The sequence below is a fragment of the Gekko japonicus genome, unplaced genomic scaffold, assembly GCF_001447785.1.
Source record: "Gekko japonicus isolate JY-2015 unplaced genomic scaffold, Gekko_japonicus_V1.1 scaffold159, whole genome shotgun sequence".
Classification (NCBI taxonomy): Eukaryota; Metazoa; Chordata; class Lepidosauria; order Squamata; family Gekkonidae; genus Gekko; species Gekko japonicus.
Window position 1 is genome coordinate 575,700 of NW_015169177.1, and position 16,425 is coordinate 592,124.

General features: G+C 46.2%; 1 protein-coding gene across 1 annotated transcript in view; it reads right to left on the reverse strand.

Annotated features, from left to right (window-relative positions):
• MET (MET proto-oncogene, receptor tyrosine kinase) overlaps window positions 1-16,425 on the reverse strand; it is a 112,157-nt gene that overhangs the window by 20,120 nt on the left and 75,612 nt on the right. The window contains exons 13-14 of the mRNA XM_015416013.1: window positions 9,582-9,741; window positions 4,526-4,666 (exon numbers count right to left, since the gene is read on the reverse strand). Coding sequence (XP_015271499.1) covers window positions 4,526-4,666; window positions 9,582-9,741 — 301 coding nt within the window. The remainder of the gene's footprint in view (window positions 1-4,525; window positions 4,667-9,581; window positions 9,742-16,425) is intronic.

The following is a 16,425-nucleotide window of genomic DNA, read 5'->3' on the forward strand; positions in this document are numbered from 1 at the left end:
GGGGGGGGGGGGGGGGGGGGGGGGGGGGGGGGGCGGGGGGGGGGAGGTGAGCAGCAGCGAGCAGGCCCTTGGGGCACAAAACTGGACCTGCCCCCCGCCAAAAGCCCTGCATCTCCCTGGTCGCTGCCGCCTCTTTCTCCCCTAGTCCGGAAAGCGCTGAGCCAAGGTAAGCGGGATGGGAGGGAAGGAGGGGCGGGAGTGGCGAGCCCCCGACCCCTCCAGCCCACCAAACGGGACCCGCCTCCGCCGAGCCGGCTCCCGGGAGAGGCAGGGCCCATTGAAGAGCACGCCACGAAATATGTGGCGGTGGAGGGGGGTGGGGACCCATTGGGATGCTCTCCAGGCTCTGCCTGGAGGTTGGCAACCCCCGTAATTGGTGAGCAGGGGGGGCGCCAGAAGGTAGCCCCGCCTAGGGCACAAAAAAGCCTGGAGCCGGCCCTGCGAGAGACTGAGCCAGCAGGAGCCAATGGATTCTGCCATCACCACTCATTGCTGAGGTGGGAAAGAGGGGAAGAAAGTGTGAGGCCTGGGAAAGTGGCTGCTCAGGAATGGCTCAGGAATGGCCACTTGCTTCCACAGCCCAGCCATGAGGAGGTCCCGCCAGCCCCGCACACCACCAGCCCACCTCCTGTTGCTGGTGCTGGCCTCGGCCTGCTGCTGGCACTGCTCCTCACCTTGCTCAGCCTCCTCCTGGCTGCCTGGCCCTGACCAGCAGCCGCTGTAACACAGGCAAGGGGCACTGATGCGCAGGGGGAGGGAGCCAGTTGTATTTATTTTCGTGCCTTTCTCTCCTCGCCCCACCCCCATTTTAGCATTGCTGCAAGTTCCTACCCTGATTTTGTATAATTAGGTTTTCCAGGAGGAAAGAGGCACCTGTCCAGGGTGAACTCTGCCTGCCTCCAGTCTCAGTCTCTCTGTGTTTTGCTTTCTGTCTTTGCTTCAGGGGGCTTGTTGTGGGGTTTGCAAAGCAGCATTGCAAGAGTGGGACCCTGTGGTTAATGCTGTGTTTGTGTGAGTGAGAGGATTTGTCCAGGAGGGGATTTGTTTGGTTGTATTTTTTCACACCAGGCTTGGCTGAGTTGCTGCTTTGGACTTTTATTTTTGGAGGGGAGGGAGGAGAAGAGGGCGTGAGAAATTGGAGCTTGATGTAAAAGGAGGTCATTTGAGGTGGAATGGCTGTAAGCAGCTGGGGGAGTTTGCAGCTGGGGAGTGCAAGGGGAAGCAATGGCAAAGAGGGTGACTTGCGTATGGGGACCATCATCTGCGGTTGGGAACAGTTGATGAGAAAGAAACATAATTTTTATGTGTCTTTTAATTTTTTGCTATCGTATTCTGATAGCAAAAAACGGCATACTCTAGATGGGAATTCTACTAGACAAGCAAGGCTTTTTTAAGCTGCAAACTAACTGCAACTCATGTAACCTAACAACTTGGAATCTTTTCAGCTTCTGTAGGTGACCCATTTCTAACATTACTATTTGTAGTTTGTTCTTTGCTGCTATACACATTAACAAAATATCTGTATTATTTTTGAATCATAATAGCTAGAAGACCCTAGATGTTTTTTCTACTTGCACCCCCTTTGTCCTTTGGAAGCAGTCCTCTGCTGCAGAGCTTGTTCCTCTGGCACTAATGTCATTGAAACACAGTGGTCTTGTGTGCGCAGGGGTGCCTAGCAGCAGAGGAACAAACTCTGCAGCACAGGAGTGCCTCTGCAATGATAAAGGGTGCTGTGCAAGTAGAAACAAGGCTTTGGATGCAACCCAGTGATTTTGGAGTGAAAACACAGAACCATGGCTTGTAAAACATCAAGCAATCTAAGTACATGCCCATTCACAGAAGGACAATATCCCATGAGGTGATTGCTTCATTCTCCTGGGTTTACCAATTTGTATGAAGTGTGATACAAACATGACAAAATGAGTGCCAAATTCCCCATGGCTGCCTCCTGTATTGAACAAATTATGGAGCATTTAGAAGATTTTTAAAAAAGTTATTCGGACATGGCTATATAACTGTCTCACTCTGGGACTGCCAGAAGATTACATCAGACTGTGGGTGGCTGGCATAACTGGATGAGCCCTTATTTATTCTGTGAACTGACCTATATCTTCAGTGCTCAAGTGATCCACTGGAGCACTAATGTGATATTTAGAAACATTCTAAGCCATGCTAAAAATTCCCAGGGCTTCTGTCTGGAATCTGGGCTGGTATTTATCGGGTCACCTCATTGAGCAACACTTGCTATGATACAGGAAGGCAAGAATCTGAGTTCCAGCACTACCATGGTGAGTTGTGCTCATACCCAGGAAACTGGACGTTAACAAAATATATAAATGGTGGCTCACAGGTTTAATTGTGCTTTAGCCTTTCCGACCTGTTAAAGGTTTTACTCAACTGTTTTCCTTTTAACCATGAACTGACTCCAATTAAGATTTTTTAAACACCGCCTTCCTTACTTCAATACCAGTTATAGTTAAAGGATTTGAAAGGTAGCAGCTTTCCAGGTTAAATAATTCCTTACAACAATTCATTTTAAACACTGTATTCAGTTTGTACTCTCTCACCACTCTTTGGACATCTACATGTTGAGTCCATCAGATGCTGCTCTGCTGCACACCTTGTTAGATGATTTCCTGAACTATATTCTAATGAAGAAACTTTTAAAAAACCCTAAATTGATTGATTAAATGTTATAGCTCTTGCTTAGACACCATGGCACCACAGAAAATGTTCTCTCTCTTTGCGCTTATTAAAGATCTGTTGCAATGATTTTTGCAACTTTCTCTACACTGCTACAGATGTGGCAACTTTGCTCACAGCTGTCTGTGGAAGAGGGCTACTTGTTGTTGTTATTCACAGTACATAAGTGAGTAGAAATACTGTGTGGGGCAACCCTCATTGATCAATAACCAAAAGTTCAACTATTTTGTCTCCGTATCAAATTTTATTACTCTTATTTAAACAGGGTGTAAACTAGTGACTTAACTCTAGGAAAGATGCCAACACCTGTTAAGGCTGCAGCAGTGCACAGTTACAGGAAATCATGGGAGGAGCACAGTTTGTTAAATCTCCAGGAGAGTCTCAACTTAGGCCAGAGACCTTTCTTTTTTTTTTGCTGTGCTAGAACTGTCAAATTATTTTGACCGCCACGTCCTACATGACAGAGTGTGGGGGAAAATATGGTTTCCAAGCATCTAATCAAAGACCTGCAATCTGAAAAACTTTTAATTGGAGATGAATCCTAGGATCTTCTGTATAAGAAGCACACTCTTCCTACTGAGCCATGGTCCATCCCCATCATCAGAATCACCAGGACCTTGCTACAGAGGCTGAAGAAGAGTAGTGTCAATCATAAATGTGGAAGACAAGGGCTGCATTCCGACGTCAAGCTTACTGTGCGCTCTGGAGCCACTTCTAATTTAACCAGGTTTCTTTGAAATGGAGAGGTTTGATCAGACATTCCCTCCCTTTACCTGCCTTACCACACATGCACCTGTGGTTGATCGATTAGATGTGGCAGCCACGGAGGGGGGTGGGGGGCAGTTTTCCTTAATCATTTGTCTTCTGGACATGGGCATAGGCACTTATGGGAAGCAGCACTTCAAACTCCTGGCAGGATGGCTGCAGTTGGTGACCAATTGGAATGCTGGAGGAGGCTGCTGGGATCTGTAGTTCAGTGTGAGGAAAGTGTTTTTTAAACTGAGTGAAGAGATAAGCCTGATCCTGAGCAGGGAGCTCTCTCCGGTTTAGCTGGAGCAGGCGGGGGAGGGGATGACAAAACTCACAAGTACTGCTTGAAGCATGTATCTGCTTATGCACACGTCAGTAACACAAAAAAAAGGCAGCGAAAGAGGAAGTCAGCAATCTGTCTTCCCAAAAGGCTTCACCACGTGAAAGCAATCACACATCCACAGAAGTGCTGTGAAACTGGTAGGATACATAAATACTGGACTTTCTGTGGTGTCGGGAAAGTCTGAAGTGAGCGGGGGGGGGGGGGGGCTGATGACTTTGGGACAGGACACATGTTGCTGTCTGGACAAGCACTTAAAATCCGTTGGGGAGAAGCAATGACAATGGATCAAAGGCCTCGTCTGATTGCAGCTAAGGAGTGGTCATCCTATTTTTTACAGTGGGTTCACAAAGTGGCAGTCTGAGCAGTGTTCCCTCTAAGCTGAGTTAGTGTGAGCTAGCTCACAGTTTTTTAGCCTCCAGCTCGCACATTTTTGCCTTTGCTCAGGAAGGATGGCTCCCGAGCAAACTGATTTATGCAGCAGCCAAATCGGTCACTCGCAACTCTAATTCCAGTAGCTCACAAAGTAGAATTTTTGCTCACAAGACTCCACAGCTTAGAGGGAGCATTGAGTCTGAGGCACACTGTAAATGAATCAAAAGTGCAACATCTATACAAAAAGATTAAATTTCTAAGACTCATCAAAAGGTACAAAATCTATTGAATAGGCTGCAATATCAGAGCATGCAGACATATGATGACAGGTGAGATAACAGATCAGAAAAACAATACCTTCTAGAAATGTGGATCTATAATCCACAGATTCACTCGACACCATTTCTGTCGTGGGACTCACACTCCTTGCACTGACAAGCCTGTCCAAGTGAGGAGTGTGCACTCTTCCATCGTAGCGTACAATCTCTCTGCCTAAGTCTTCACATGGAAAAAAAATGTGTCAATTACTGAATTCAAGAGCACTTAAAAGACTTGTCCCAAGCTTCAGGACAGCAGCAACATTCTTATAATGAATCTGTGCAAGCTTGAGTAGCTTTAAAAATCATAATTACCAGGGGTAGTGCTACTCTGAGGCAGGCTGCTAATGTTCTGTAGAAAAGACACAGCAAAATATTTTTCTTCCCCCATATAACAGAACAGCAGCATAATTAAAAGTGGGTTTGTTGCTAGGAGCTTTCACCAATCTATTATACCAAGGTACAACTTTTAATAACGCTGATTTCCAATTCAGAGGCATGTTAGCCTGGATCCAGAGCTACGGTAGTAACATAATATTCCATTCCTACATTATAAACTAGCCTGATACCCGTGCTTCGCTATGGTATTTAAGTTTCGTAAATCCAGTTATAATACTGATGATGTGAAATTTGAAATGTGACATTTGTTGTAGGAATTCTAATGGAGAAGATTATAGTGTAAGAAATGAAGTGAGACATATGTACTGCCCCCCCCCCCTCTATTGAAGGACCTCTCTCTAGACCACATTGGTGGCTCTGCCCTCAGGTGCCAGGATCACCAAGCTGCTTGGTGAGCTCACTCTGGAGCAGGAAACATAGAACTGTCCATTTAAGAAGCAGTCGTCTGTTAAGTCAACTCCTGCTACCTTCCACGAAAGTGATGGCCACTCTACTTGTGTTCCTGGACTGTTTTGCTCATATAGAGACTGTGTTGTTCTGAGCACCTCTGAGTGATCTTGCTGGCACTTGGCCTGCGCAGCTCAGTGCACTGCAGGAGTACTATGTGCAAATGTCTTTGCCGCATTCCTAAGTTGCCTCCCCCTTGTAGCGTTGGTGTATCTGGCTGACATTTGCCAGGAGCTTTCTTGGGGGCAGTAAGAGGTGAGAACTGTGAGGGGGAGCTGGTGTGAGGGAGTAGATATGTGGTGGACATTTCTTCAGGTTCATGAGGGAGGCATGCATCGAAATGGCTCATAGAAATGTCCTTTACTATCTCCCCATAAACATTCATACCCTGGCCCTGCTCCTACACCTGACAGACACTGGCCTGTCTGGTGTTGGGGGGGACTGTATTTAAAGGCATTGGGGAGGCTGGGCCAGCGGCAGTGCTAAGGCAATCCTGCTGAGCAAACCTCCCCGGTGGCTGCAAGCATTCCACCTCCTCTCCTACACCTCACAGGCAGCTGCCTGTCCAGTGTAGGACGGGGAGGGGGGAGGAGTATTACAAGCCACTGTGGAGGTGGGGCTGCACCCGACAGACAACTGCCTGTCCAGTGTAGGAGGGGGAGGAGTATTAGAAGCCACTGTGGAGGTGGGGCTGCACCCGACAGACAACCGCCTGTTAGGTATAGGAGGTGGGGGAATGTGTTGGAAGCCACCCCACCTCCCCTCCTACACCTGAGAGGCAGCTGCCTGTCCAGTGTAGGAGGGGGAGGGGGGAGGAGTATTAGAAACCACTGTGGAGGTGGGGCTGCACCTGATAGACAACCGCCTGTTAGGTGTAGGAGGTGGGGGGAGTGTGTTGGAAGCCATTGGAGAGGCTGGGCCAGCAGCATTACTGAACCTCACAGGTGCTTGTTGTCCACTCTCGATTTCCTCAACTGTCATTAGCTGTCTGCAGTCCCCTGTAACTGTTTTTTTTTTTACCTCAGAACTCTGAGATCTGCAGCTGACCAGTCAGACAGTGGGGGGTGCAGGGAGAGAGCTGCCTGGCAGCCGCATAGGAATCAATGGGGGGAGCACATTTCCCCGCTTTCAACCCACTTAGGGGCCGAATTTTTAAAAATCCCTTCTTAGCGAGCACCTACACCATGGTGGGAGTGCTCTCCCAGAATTTGGTGTCTCTAGGTCCAGCGGTTTGGCCTGGGCGTTGATTTTATGGTGAGGGGACTTTCTTTTATATATATAGATGGGAAGGCAGCTTTACTAGCAGGTAAGAAGTTAAACTCGCTGGGCTGAGAAGAGATAGCTGAGCTACAGAATAACCATCCTGGTCAGTTGTAGGGAGTCAAGCAGTTCTGACAACAACACTATGTATTTAACCGCACAACTACTAGGCAGGAAGGCCTCCACAACCGGAACCAAACCGAGTCTATTCAGCATGTCTATCCATTGGCTTAAGCCAGGGGTCCTCAAACTTTTAAAACAGGGGGCCAGTTCACTGTCCCTCAGACCATTGGAGGGCCGGGGGTGGGGCCGGGGGCCGGGGGGCAGAACTAGCCGACCATCCCGCCCCCCCGGACTAAGGCCAAGCCCCGCAGCTAAGCTAGAAGTGGAAAGAGGGAAGAAGAAGAATCTGCGGGCGACGAGTCTTGCTGGCAGGTCTCATGGCGTGGGGGGCAGCGGAGAGAGGGTGAGACGCTGGCCCTCTGCGGCTGGCGCTCCCTTCCCACAGTGGCCTCCTAGTTGCTGACCAGGGCTTTTGCCCCAAAAGCATGGCTGTGCGGCAGACGGCAGCAGAAGAAGCCAGCGGCGCAGCCTGGAGTTGCCACCGGCAGAGCCTCGCGTCTCTCTTCCTTAGCCCGTGGACAGTTTCAGGGGAAAGGGGCAGAACCTTCGCCTGGCACTGGAAAACTTCGCACAAACCCTGGGAAGGGAGAGCGGGCGTGCTGGCCTGGCTGTCGGCGCTCCTGGCCCTCTGGCAGGTCCCCAGCGGTTGGAGAAAAAAGCAAACTTTTGCAGCCCTGGAAAGTGGAAGCGGCGCTGCGCCGAGGGGAATGGCGCCCCTACCGCTCGCCGGGGCCCCTTGTGCTGGGTAGCATATGGACAGGACAGTGGCAAAAACACCTGGCGGGCTGGATAAATGTTTTCGGCGGGCCGCATGTGGCCCCCGGGCCGTAGTTTGAGGACCCCTGGCTTAAGCAGTCCATTTCCATGAAGAAGAAGCCCCAATTCGTCATTTGTACTCAACAAACCTTTTTACTTAAGGCTGGAATGCACTCCCAACATTCCTATATGGTGTTACCTCCCTCTCTTCCCACTTTCTGTAAGAAGTCTTTGCCAAACTGCCCAATTCTTTATCTCCAACTACAATGAACTCGATGCACATGCCATTGGATTTGTGCAAATTCTTCCCTGGCTCACCTTGCCTCGTCTGTCCTTCCTCCCCCTTTGTAAGTTCCTGGGGTCTTTTTGCTTATCCAGTAAAATGAGATACAGATTGAAAGTGTAGCAATAAAGTGCTTCCGGGTTTTGGCGTTCGCCATGGCACTAGAAAGCCCTTCCCCCAGCGACGGGGGGCTACTCCATGCCCCGAAGGTCCCGCTGTGGAGTGTCCCGAATGGGAACTAGAAATCGCACACCGGAGCAAGCGTTTGGTGGCCGAGCGAATTGAAAACAAAAGTGGACTTAATTGTTGAAATGTGAGTTGAAAGTGAGGGGGGGAGGGAACTCTCCCCCGCTAAGAAAAACTAAGTGAACTTTGAGCTACTACGAAAAGGGGGGTGGGCTAATGAAGCAAGACGGACTGAAATAAAGAGCATTTAAGAACTTACCAGGTGGATTTAAGAGTATCAGAGACTGCGATAACTTTTATAAAAAGTAAACAATTCCCAAACATGGCGCCCATGAGGAAGGATGAGAAAGACAAACAAGTGAAACCTAAGCTGCTTGCCGGAACTGCCAGCCCAGCCCAGCGACACAACTACAGAGCTGCAAAAGATGCTGAATGAAGCACTGCGCCCTCTGCTGGAACGAGTTATGGCATTGCACCATAAGTTTGATGCACAGCAGACTCAATTAACTGAGATAGTAAAAAAACAGAAAAAACTGAGCAAGAGCTGAAAGAAGTGGATGCCAACACCAAGAAGCTCAAAAAACAACTACAGGTGATGGAGAAAAAGGGAATAATGGAGGAGTCTCATTTGTTACAGCTGCAAATGGAAAGAGCAAGCTATGTTCTAAGATTTCAAGGTGTTCTGGAAGAGAAGGAAGAGAATCTGAAACAGACTATGTGCCCCATGGCAGATATAAAAATATCTGAAACAGACTTTAGGCCCCATGGCAGATATAAAACGGATATATTACAAAGCGAAATTGATACGATCTATAGGTCGTATTCAGATTTTACAAGAAAGAATAATCTGCCAATGGAAGTTATGGTAAGATTCTCCAGAAGACAAGTAAGAGATCAAATTCTCAAAGCGACAAATGGAACTCCCCTGAATATCAAGGACAAAGAAATAAAAGTGTTGAAGGACATTCCATTTGAAATAAGAAGGAAAAGAAGAAAATATAGAGACTTGGTTTTATTCCTACAGAAGAACAACATTCCCTACAGATGGATTGTACCCAAAATCACAACCTTCACATTTATGGACAAGAAAGAAAAAATTGACTCTGTTGAAAAGGCACGTGAATTTCTGTATTAACATAGTCGTCCAGCAGGAGAAGAAGAAGAGGAAGAAGACAGCACCAAAGAAAGTGAAGAAGAAGGAGAAGTGGCATCTTCAGACGAGAACTCAGACTCTAAACTGGGGGTGGCAGCACCAAAGACAAGCTACCAATTGAGAAAGAAAAAGTATAAAAGATGAGATGTTACTGCACTTTGAGATCTCTTACAATGTTTTGTTATAAGTATTAACTTATTTTGCTCTTTAAGAAGTCAGATACGATGGTGTTTAAATTTTTACTTCAGTTTAAATAGATTATTAGATGACCACATTCAATAAACTTGAATTGAACACTGAGTTTAAAGCTAACTTTTAAAGCAGTATATATGACCACCATCTCTTGGGTTTTTAGTGGGTTTTCTTTACTTTTTCCTATAGTTTGTAGACCCCCTCCCAAATTTCTTTGTAGTTTATAGAAAATGCAATTAAAAAATCCCCTATGAGGGGCATAAAAAAAGAGAAAGTGTAGCAATAACAATAACCTACCTTTGATTTGTTTTCTCTTTTTTCTCCATAGGAAAAGCCCAAAAAACAACAAGAAAAGAAAAATGGATATTGACACAACTCCAGCAATGAGTCCTTTGAAATTCTGATCTGGCAGAACCATGACTTTCCCAATAAGTGCTGATGAAACTTCTCTCTTCCACTGAAAGAAATTAAAACAGAAAACTCAGGATCTCCATTAAAAAAATCACTTTCACTGAAAGATCCTATTAATTGTACATGCACACAATTCACATACACAGCTCCTTCCCCTTGCCATCTTCTGTCCCATTTTGCCTTGTTTCCACTGGCAGAATCCCCCCCCCACTTGCACAACATTTGGTGCCTCATCATATACTTTTTAAAAAATGCCTCCTGACTACTCCAAATACAGTTTTGGCCTCTAGCCTTGATCCTAAGCCCTGAAACTTTTGACAATGCCCCAGATCAGCCAATCTCATCCATTGAAGATGGACATGTAGTTTAGTTTCTACAGTTTAAGAGCAACATGCTTTTGCTGAGACTGGAAAGAGATTGAAAGTGACAAGATATTTTGTAGGAACCTGTGATTGACATACAACTAGAAAAAACAGGTTGCTTACCTGTAACTGAGGATCTTCAAGTGGTCATCTGTGCATTCACACCACTGGGATATAGTGCACCTGTGCCAACCCTGATTGGTATAATGGAAAGCAAAAGGGATTTTTGTGCCGGGCTCCACTGCACATGACTAAGGGAGGGGCACGATGATCCCGCCAATTCCTTCTGACCGCTGCCCTCAGTCTCCAAAGAAAGAAAGAAAGGAAGGACCGAAAGCAGAGGGGAAGGAGGGCGGGTGGTGTGAATGCACAGATGACCACTCGAAGATCCTCAGTTACAGGTAAGCAACCTGTTTATCTTCTTCATGGTCTCTGTGCATCACACCTCTGGGAGACTAACAAGCAGTACACACGTACCTGGAGGAGGGAGCTGAGGTCCTAAATCTGCGCCACCTGCAACACCGCTCGTCCAACCATGGAATGCTGATGAAGACGTACGCCAAGGGCATAATGCTTCACAAACGTGTGAGGTGTGGCCCAAGTAACTGCGTTGCAGATATCGTCTAGTGACGCACCTCGCAGGAAGGCTGTGGATGCCACCACTGCCCGGGTGGAATGTGCCCGTAGCAGACCCGGGAGCAACTGCTTAGCTAGCACGTAGCATAACTTAATAGTCTCCACAATCCACTTGGACAGGCATTGGGATGACAGCTTCTTCCCTTGAGAGGGTAGAGCATAAGATACAAACAAGGCCAGTGATTTCCTAAAAGGCAGTGTTTGATTTAGGTAAAAGAGTAAAGCTCTTTTGACGTCCAACGAGTGAAATCGGTGCTCTTCCTCCGTCGAAGGGGACGGAAAGAACACTGGGAGAACAATGTCTGCTTGTAGATGAAACTCAGAAACTACTTTCAGTAAGAAAGAAACATCTGGAGCCAGCATAACCCCATTATGATGGAAACTCAAATAAGGGGGGTCACAGCGGAGTGCCGATAACTCGCCCATCCTCCTAGTGGAGGTAACTTTAACTAAAAAGGCTGTCTTCCACGACAGAAGCTACAGACTACAAGTAGCCATTGGCTCAAAAGGTCTGTCCATAAGTCTCATAAGCACCATGGGTAGGTCCCACACTGGCGTGGGACCACGCGACAAAGGGAAGAGGTGGGTCAGGCCCTTAAGAAACTTCTTGGTCTGAGGGTGGGAGAAAACAGAATGACCTTCAATCAGCGGGTGATTAGCCGAAATTGCGGCTAAATAGACCTTCAACGAGGCACAGCTGAGGCCTAGATCCAGACGAGATAATAAAAACCCAAAGATTGCCATCAGGTCAGATGGGGGTGGTGGCAATCCCAACGAGTCAAGGTGAGACAAGAATTTCTTCCACTTTCCAGCGTAAGAAATTTGGGTAGACGGTTTGCGACACTTCAATAGGACATGAACTATTCTGTCTCTGAACAATTGAAAAGGATCCTCAAGATCCTCATGAGCTTGAGACGCTGCACATTGTGATGCAGTATCTGCCCTTTCCCCGCGAGGAGGAGATCTGCAGCTGGGGGGAAATGAACGAAGGAGCCCTTGGATAGGTGGAGCAGAGTAGAGAACCAATGTTGCCGGGGCCACCACGGAGTCACTAAGAGACAGCGTGGCTTCTCCTGCATTGGGAGGACGTGGAGGAAGCCATGGCATCAATCCCAAAAAAGGATAAGCCCCATACAGGTATTGCTACTGGTGCTGATTCCAGGTCAGGGGCTGAAGAGGCGTCGGGGATCGATCCCGATCATCAGGGATGAACGGAGGCGAAGGGGCGACAATGTGTGTCCTTCAATCTTGGTGCAGGTTCTTGACATCGGGGGATCGAGGAACCTGGGTCAAGTCCAGCTCCTGGTCGGAGTCAGGGGACTGGATGGGGCGAAGCGAAGGTGACCAAAGTGCACCTTGTGGCTGCCCTCGGCTTTTTGAATCAAGCGAAGCGACTGCAAGAGAGCCTTTATTGTGCTTCTTAAGCTTGATAAGCCGAACGTCCTTGCCCTCCTTACATTTTTTAGGAATATGGGCTTCGGACTGTTGTGCTGAATCGGGCGCTTCAGTACCGATTTTACGGCATCGAGGAGGCTGATGTTGAAGACAGGATGACTGTCGATTCCGATGATGGCGTCGACATCGAGGTGTGCCCAGACGTCTCCTGTGAGAACGCGACTTCCATTAGTGCCACCTGAAGTCTAGCTGCCCGATTCTTCCTGGTCCGGAAAACTTGGAACAGTGGGCGCAGGAGTCTACTTGGTGTGTTTTCCCCAGGCATAAAAGGCAAAGGGAATGTCCATCTGGGGGGACAATCTTACTGCCTCACTTCCAGCACCATTTAAAGAAACCCCACCGAGCGGCCATAGGCCGGAGGGAGGGGAGTAGAGAAACAAAGTCCAAAGAACACTAACTGAAAAACTTTCCTAACTAACTAAACTTGAATAAAACGAGGCCTAGAGGCCAAAAAGAAATAGTTTTACCGACCCAAGTGGAGAGAGTCCTACCAGTGCGGCGGTCAGAAGAGAACTGGTGGGATCGTCGTGCCCCTCCCTTGGTCATGCGCAGTGGAGCCTGGCATGTGACCGGGGAGTGGGCACGGAAATCCTTTTTGCTTTCCATTATACTGATCGGGGTTGGCACAGGCACACTATATCCCAGAGGTGTGATGCACAGAGACCACGAAGAAGATACTCGAGTGGAGCCCTAAGAACACTTTCCTGGGTAAAACTGTTTGAGTAAGACTCTGAGTTACACCTGTTTAGGATTTCTCTCTGGTTTAGTAAGTGCTAATGCAGTTTGATACTTTGAGGCTCCCTCAATCCTGTTGAGTTCTTTTTTGTCTGTAATAATTAAACCAGAAGTGGCACTTTAGATATTAATGTTACATCTGTAAAAGATGTTTTAAATAATTTCCTGAGCCTATCACAATTATGCCTGCTTCAATGTTAACTTTTTAATGTTATTGAAAATACTGCACTCTCTGAGAAGTCAGATATCAATCTCTAGTGCCCAATGTGCACCATGAGGTCTTCTACTGAGTATGAATGAAGCTCTGAAGAGTGGGAGATGGTTGGAACATCTATCTATGCAAGGAAAAACCTGTATATTAGTAGTACTTTTATGTCACAAAGTTAGTCTAGAACAGGGATCCCCAGCCTTTTGGAACCTGCAGCCTTTTGGAATTATGACAAAAGGTGGTGGGCGCAACCACAAAATGGTGCCACAAGAGGCAGAGCCAACCACAAAATCTCAGGGAATGAGGTCACGCATACGCTATGGTTGCCAACCCCCAGGTGGGGTCTGGGGATCTCCTGAGATCAGTTCCCCTGGAGAAAGTGGCTGCTTTGGAGGTGGATTCTATGGTATTATACCCTCTCCAAACCCTGCCCTCTCCAGGTTCCACTGCCTCCAAGGATTTTCCAACCTCTAATATGCTACCTCTAATAGTCACTCTTCAACATTTCAGGCAGAAGCTCTGTTTAACAGGATGCCTTTTAAAATGCACATATTTTTAAAAAGTATTTTCTTGCATTCACCTTCAGCCAAGCAGTGAAGATCCTTGTGATATGTTGGCAAAGGCTGCCAAACCAACATTTTTTTAAAAAAAATCTGCACAGCCAATGAGGTATCCAATGGCCGATCAGAAGCCTTGCTGGGAAACAGCCCCATCTGGCCTTGCCCACTTAAAAAAAACACTTTGCAGGTGCCAGGAAAGGTGTTGGTGAGCGCAATCCAAAAAAATAAATAAAAATAAGGATCAAATTATAACAGATGGCCACTACACCAACAAGCTACACTCAATCTATTATTATACTACCTGAAAATACACAAAACTCTGATTCTATCAACTCCATTAATCCTGCAGTTATAATTAAAAGAACAGTCTTCTTAAAAAAAAACACACACAAAACACACCTAAGATGGGTTAAATAGATAATGAGTTCTGTTTTGCCTCACACACCATCCACATTTTCTGGAAAACTGAACAGATATAAGAATATACATATATTAGGGATTACTGAAAGGGCAAAACCTCTGAACGGAGACAGTCAATTTTACTCTTTTTTGGTAAATACAAGCTCCTAAGGGGCTGCAGTGGCTCAGGGGTTAAGACACTGAGCTGCAGACTGGAAGGTTGGTAGCTCGGCAGTTCAAGACCCTAGTGCTGCGTGACAGAGTGAGCTCCCATCTCGGGCCCCAGCTCCTGTCAACCTAGCAGTTCGAAAGCAAGAAATTGCAAGTAGATAAATATGCACCACTTCAGTGGGAAGGTAACAGTGTTCTGTGCACCTCGGCGTCTAGTCATGCCAGCCACATGACCATGGAAATGTCTTCAGACAGCGCTGGTTCTTTGGCTTGTAAACGGAGATGAGCACCGCCCCCTAGAGTTGGATTTGACTAGCTTTCAAGCAAGGGAAAAACCTTTACCTTTAAGGGATCCAAAGCCCCAGTTCAAATACTAAGCTCATACTTTCAGTAGGCTGGTAATAAGTGACACAGTACAGTAAAGTAAAGGTAAAGGTTTCCCTTGGTTGAAAGCCAGTTGAATCTGACTCTAGGAGGCGGTGCTCATCTCCATTTGAGTCAACTCCTCTTTTAAAGAACCATGCCCAGTAAAATGTATTAACTGTGACAGGGATGAAACGTATGAATACACAAAAACAGAATATGTGAAGCCCTAGTGCTATATATGTGTTATTTCAAGATACATCGTGCACATGTAGGGTACCACAAGCTTTGAATTTTCTTATTTGGGAGTGGCTGTGAGTTAGGAATGTTCAGGTATGTGATGACAAGTCTGACAGTCAAAAAAACAACAGCAGCAGCTGAGGATAGGCGGTGAAGCTTCTTCTGGCTTAAAAGAAAAGCCTTTCTCAGAGTTAGTGAATTCTTTTCTTGATAACATTGTTGCCTTTCTACAAGGAGACCTGAGAAGAACACATTGTTCTATTTGCAGGGTTTTGTATTGTTGTGTATTAAAGTAACTGGAGAAAATTTTCTTCCTCCTTCACATTCCATTCTTTTTATCTATTCCAAGACTTACGATATAAACCAAGCATTGATTACCATAGTAGTGAGGAATCTCTCCTGTGGTACTTTTGCTTATATTATAGTACCTTTTTTTTGTGAGGAGAGTGGTAGGGAGGAAGATGTTAATTTAGAAGTATATAATGCAACAATTTTTCTTATGTTTATAAATAATGTAAGCATATACATATATATTTTACAAATAGATTGGTTTGTTGGTAGTTTCCACCAATTAATCTTTGCCTGAAATGTGAGCAGTGGCTCTTGATAAAGTTCTGTACTTCCACTCAAGGGTTGCCACTTGAGGCACAGCATTGAGGAGGGTTTTTTTTTTTAATGCAGCCTTATGCACTTACCAAAAGTACATACAGGAAATGACAAAGGGTAGCTCTAGGAACTGCAAGAAACTCTATAGCGGACAACAGGACCTGGGGCAGGGCACCTCCTGCCCCCACCAGGGACTTGGTAGCTCTACCCCATTTACAGTAAAATTCATATTGCAAATATATATTTTCAGTGGAAATGTACTGATATGACTGGGTGATGAATGTTTTGGTACTTGGTTTGAGCATATCACAGAAATACTGAATGAGTAGCAGGTATCCAAGACAGAGAAATCTGTGGAAAGTCTTTTGAGGTCTGCACATTGGAAGTACAGCATACTCTGTGTCCCTGCAGTTTGTGTTCAAGAGTGCCTGAATGGTTTGTAGAACTCATTTGGTATTATAGAGGAGGCTGAAGACATTTATTGCTGATTTCTTAGTATCAGGCAAAATACTGGATAGAATTTTTCAGTGTATGTGTAGAGGTTGGAAAAATTTCTTCAAAAAGCTGTGAGAAAAGCAATACTTTCTGAACAAATGGATTAGACTGTGACTGAAGTGCTTAAAGGAACCCTTTTCAATGCATTAGTGCAAGGAATAACTGTATAAGTCTCCCAATCCATCCCAGTTAATAAGAGCAATCAGGAAGCAGCAATCAAATCAAATGATTAAGGATAACTGCAGAGGGTAGACAGCTAAGAAATGTACTGCGATAGCCTGCACTCAAGTCACTGACTAAGTGCACAGACAGAAACATTTGAGAAGGCAGCAAGACTGACTGAGCAAATATTCATATTACAAAGCAAGACAGCATTTTTAGTGACTTCTAAAAAGAGTATCACCTAAAAACTCTGTGGGATTACAATTTTCCCCAAAGCTGACATTTCTAAGACAGAGCAGAAATGAAAGAACATACTTTTGACGTAGGTATTTTGCAGC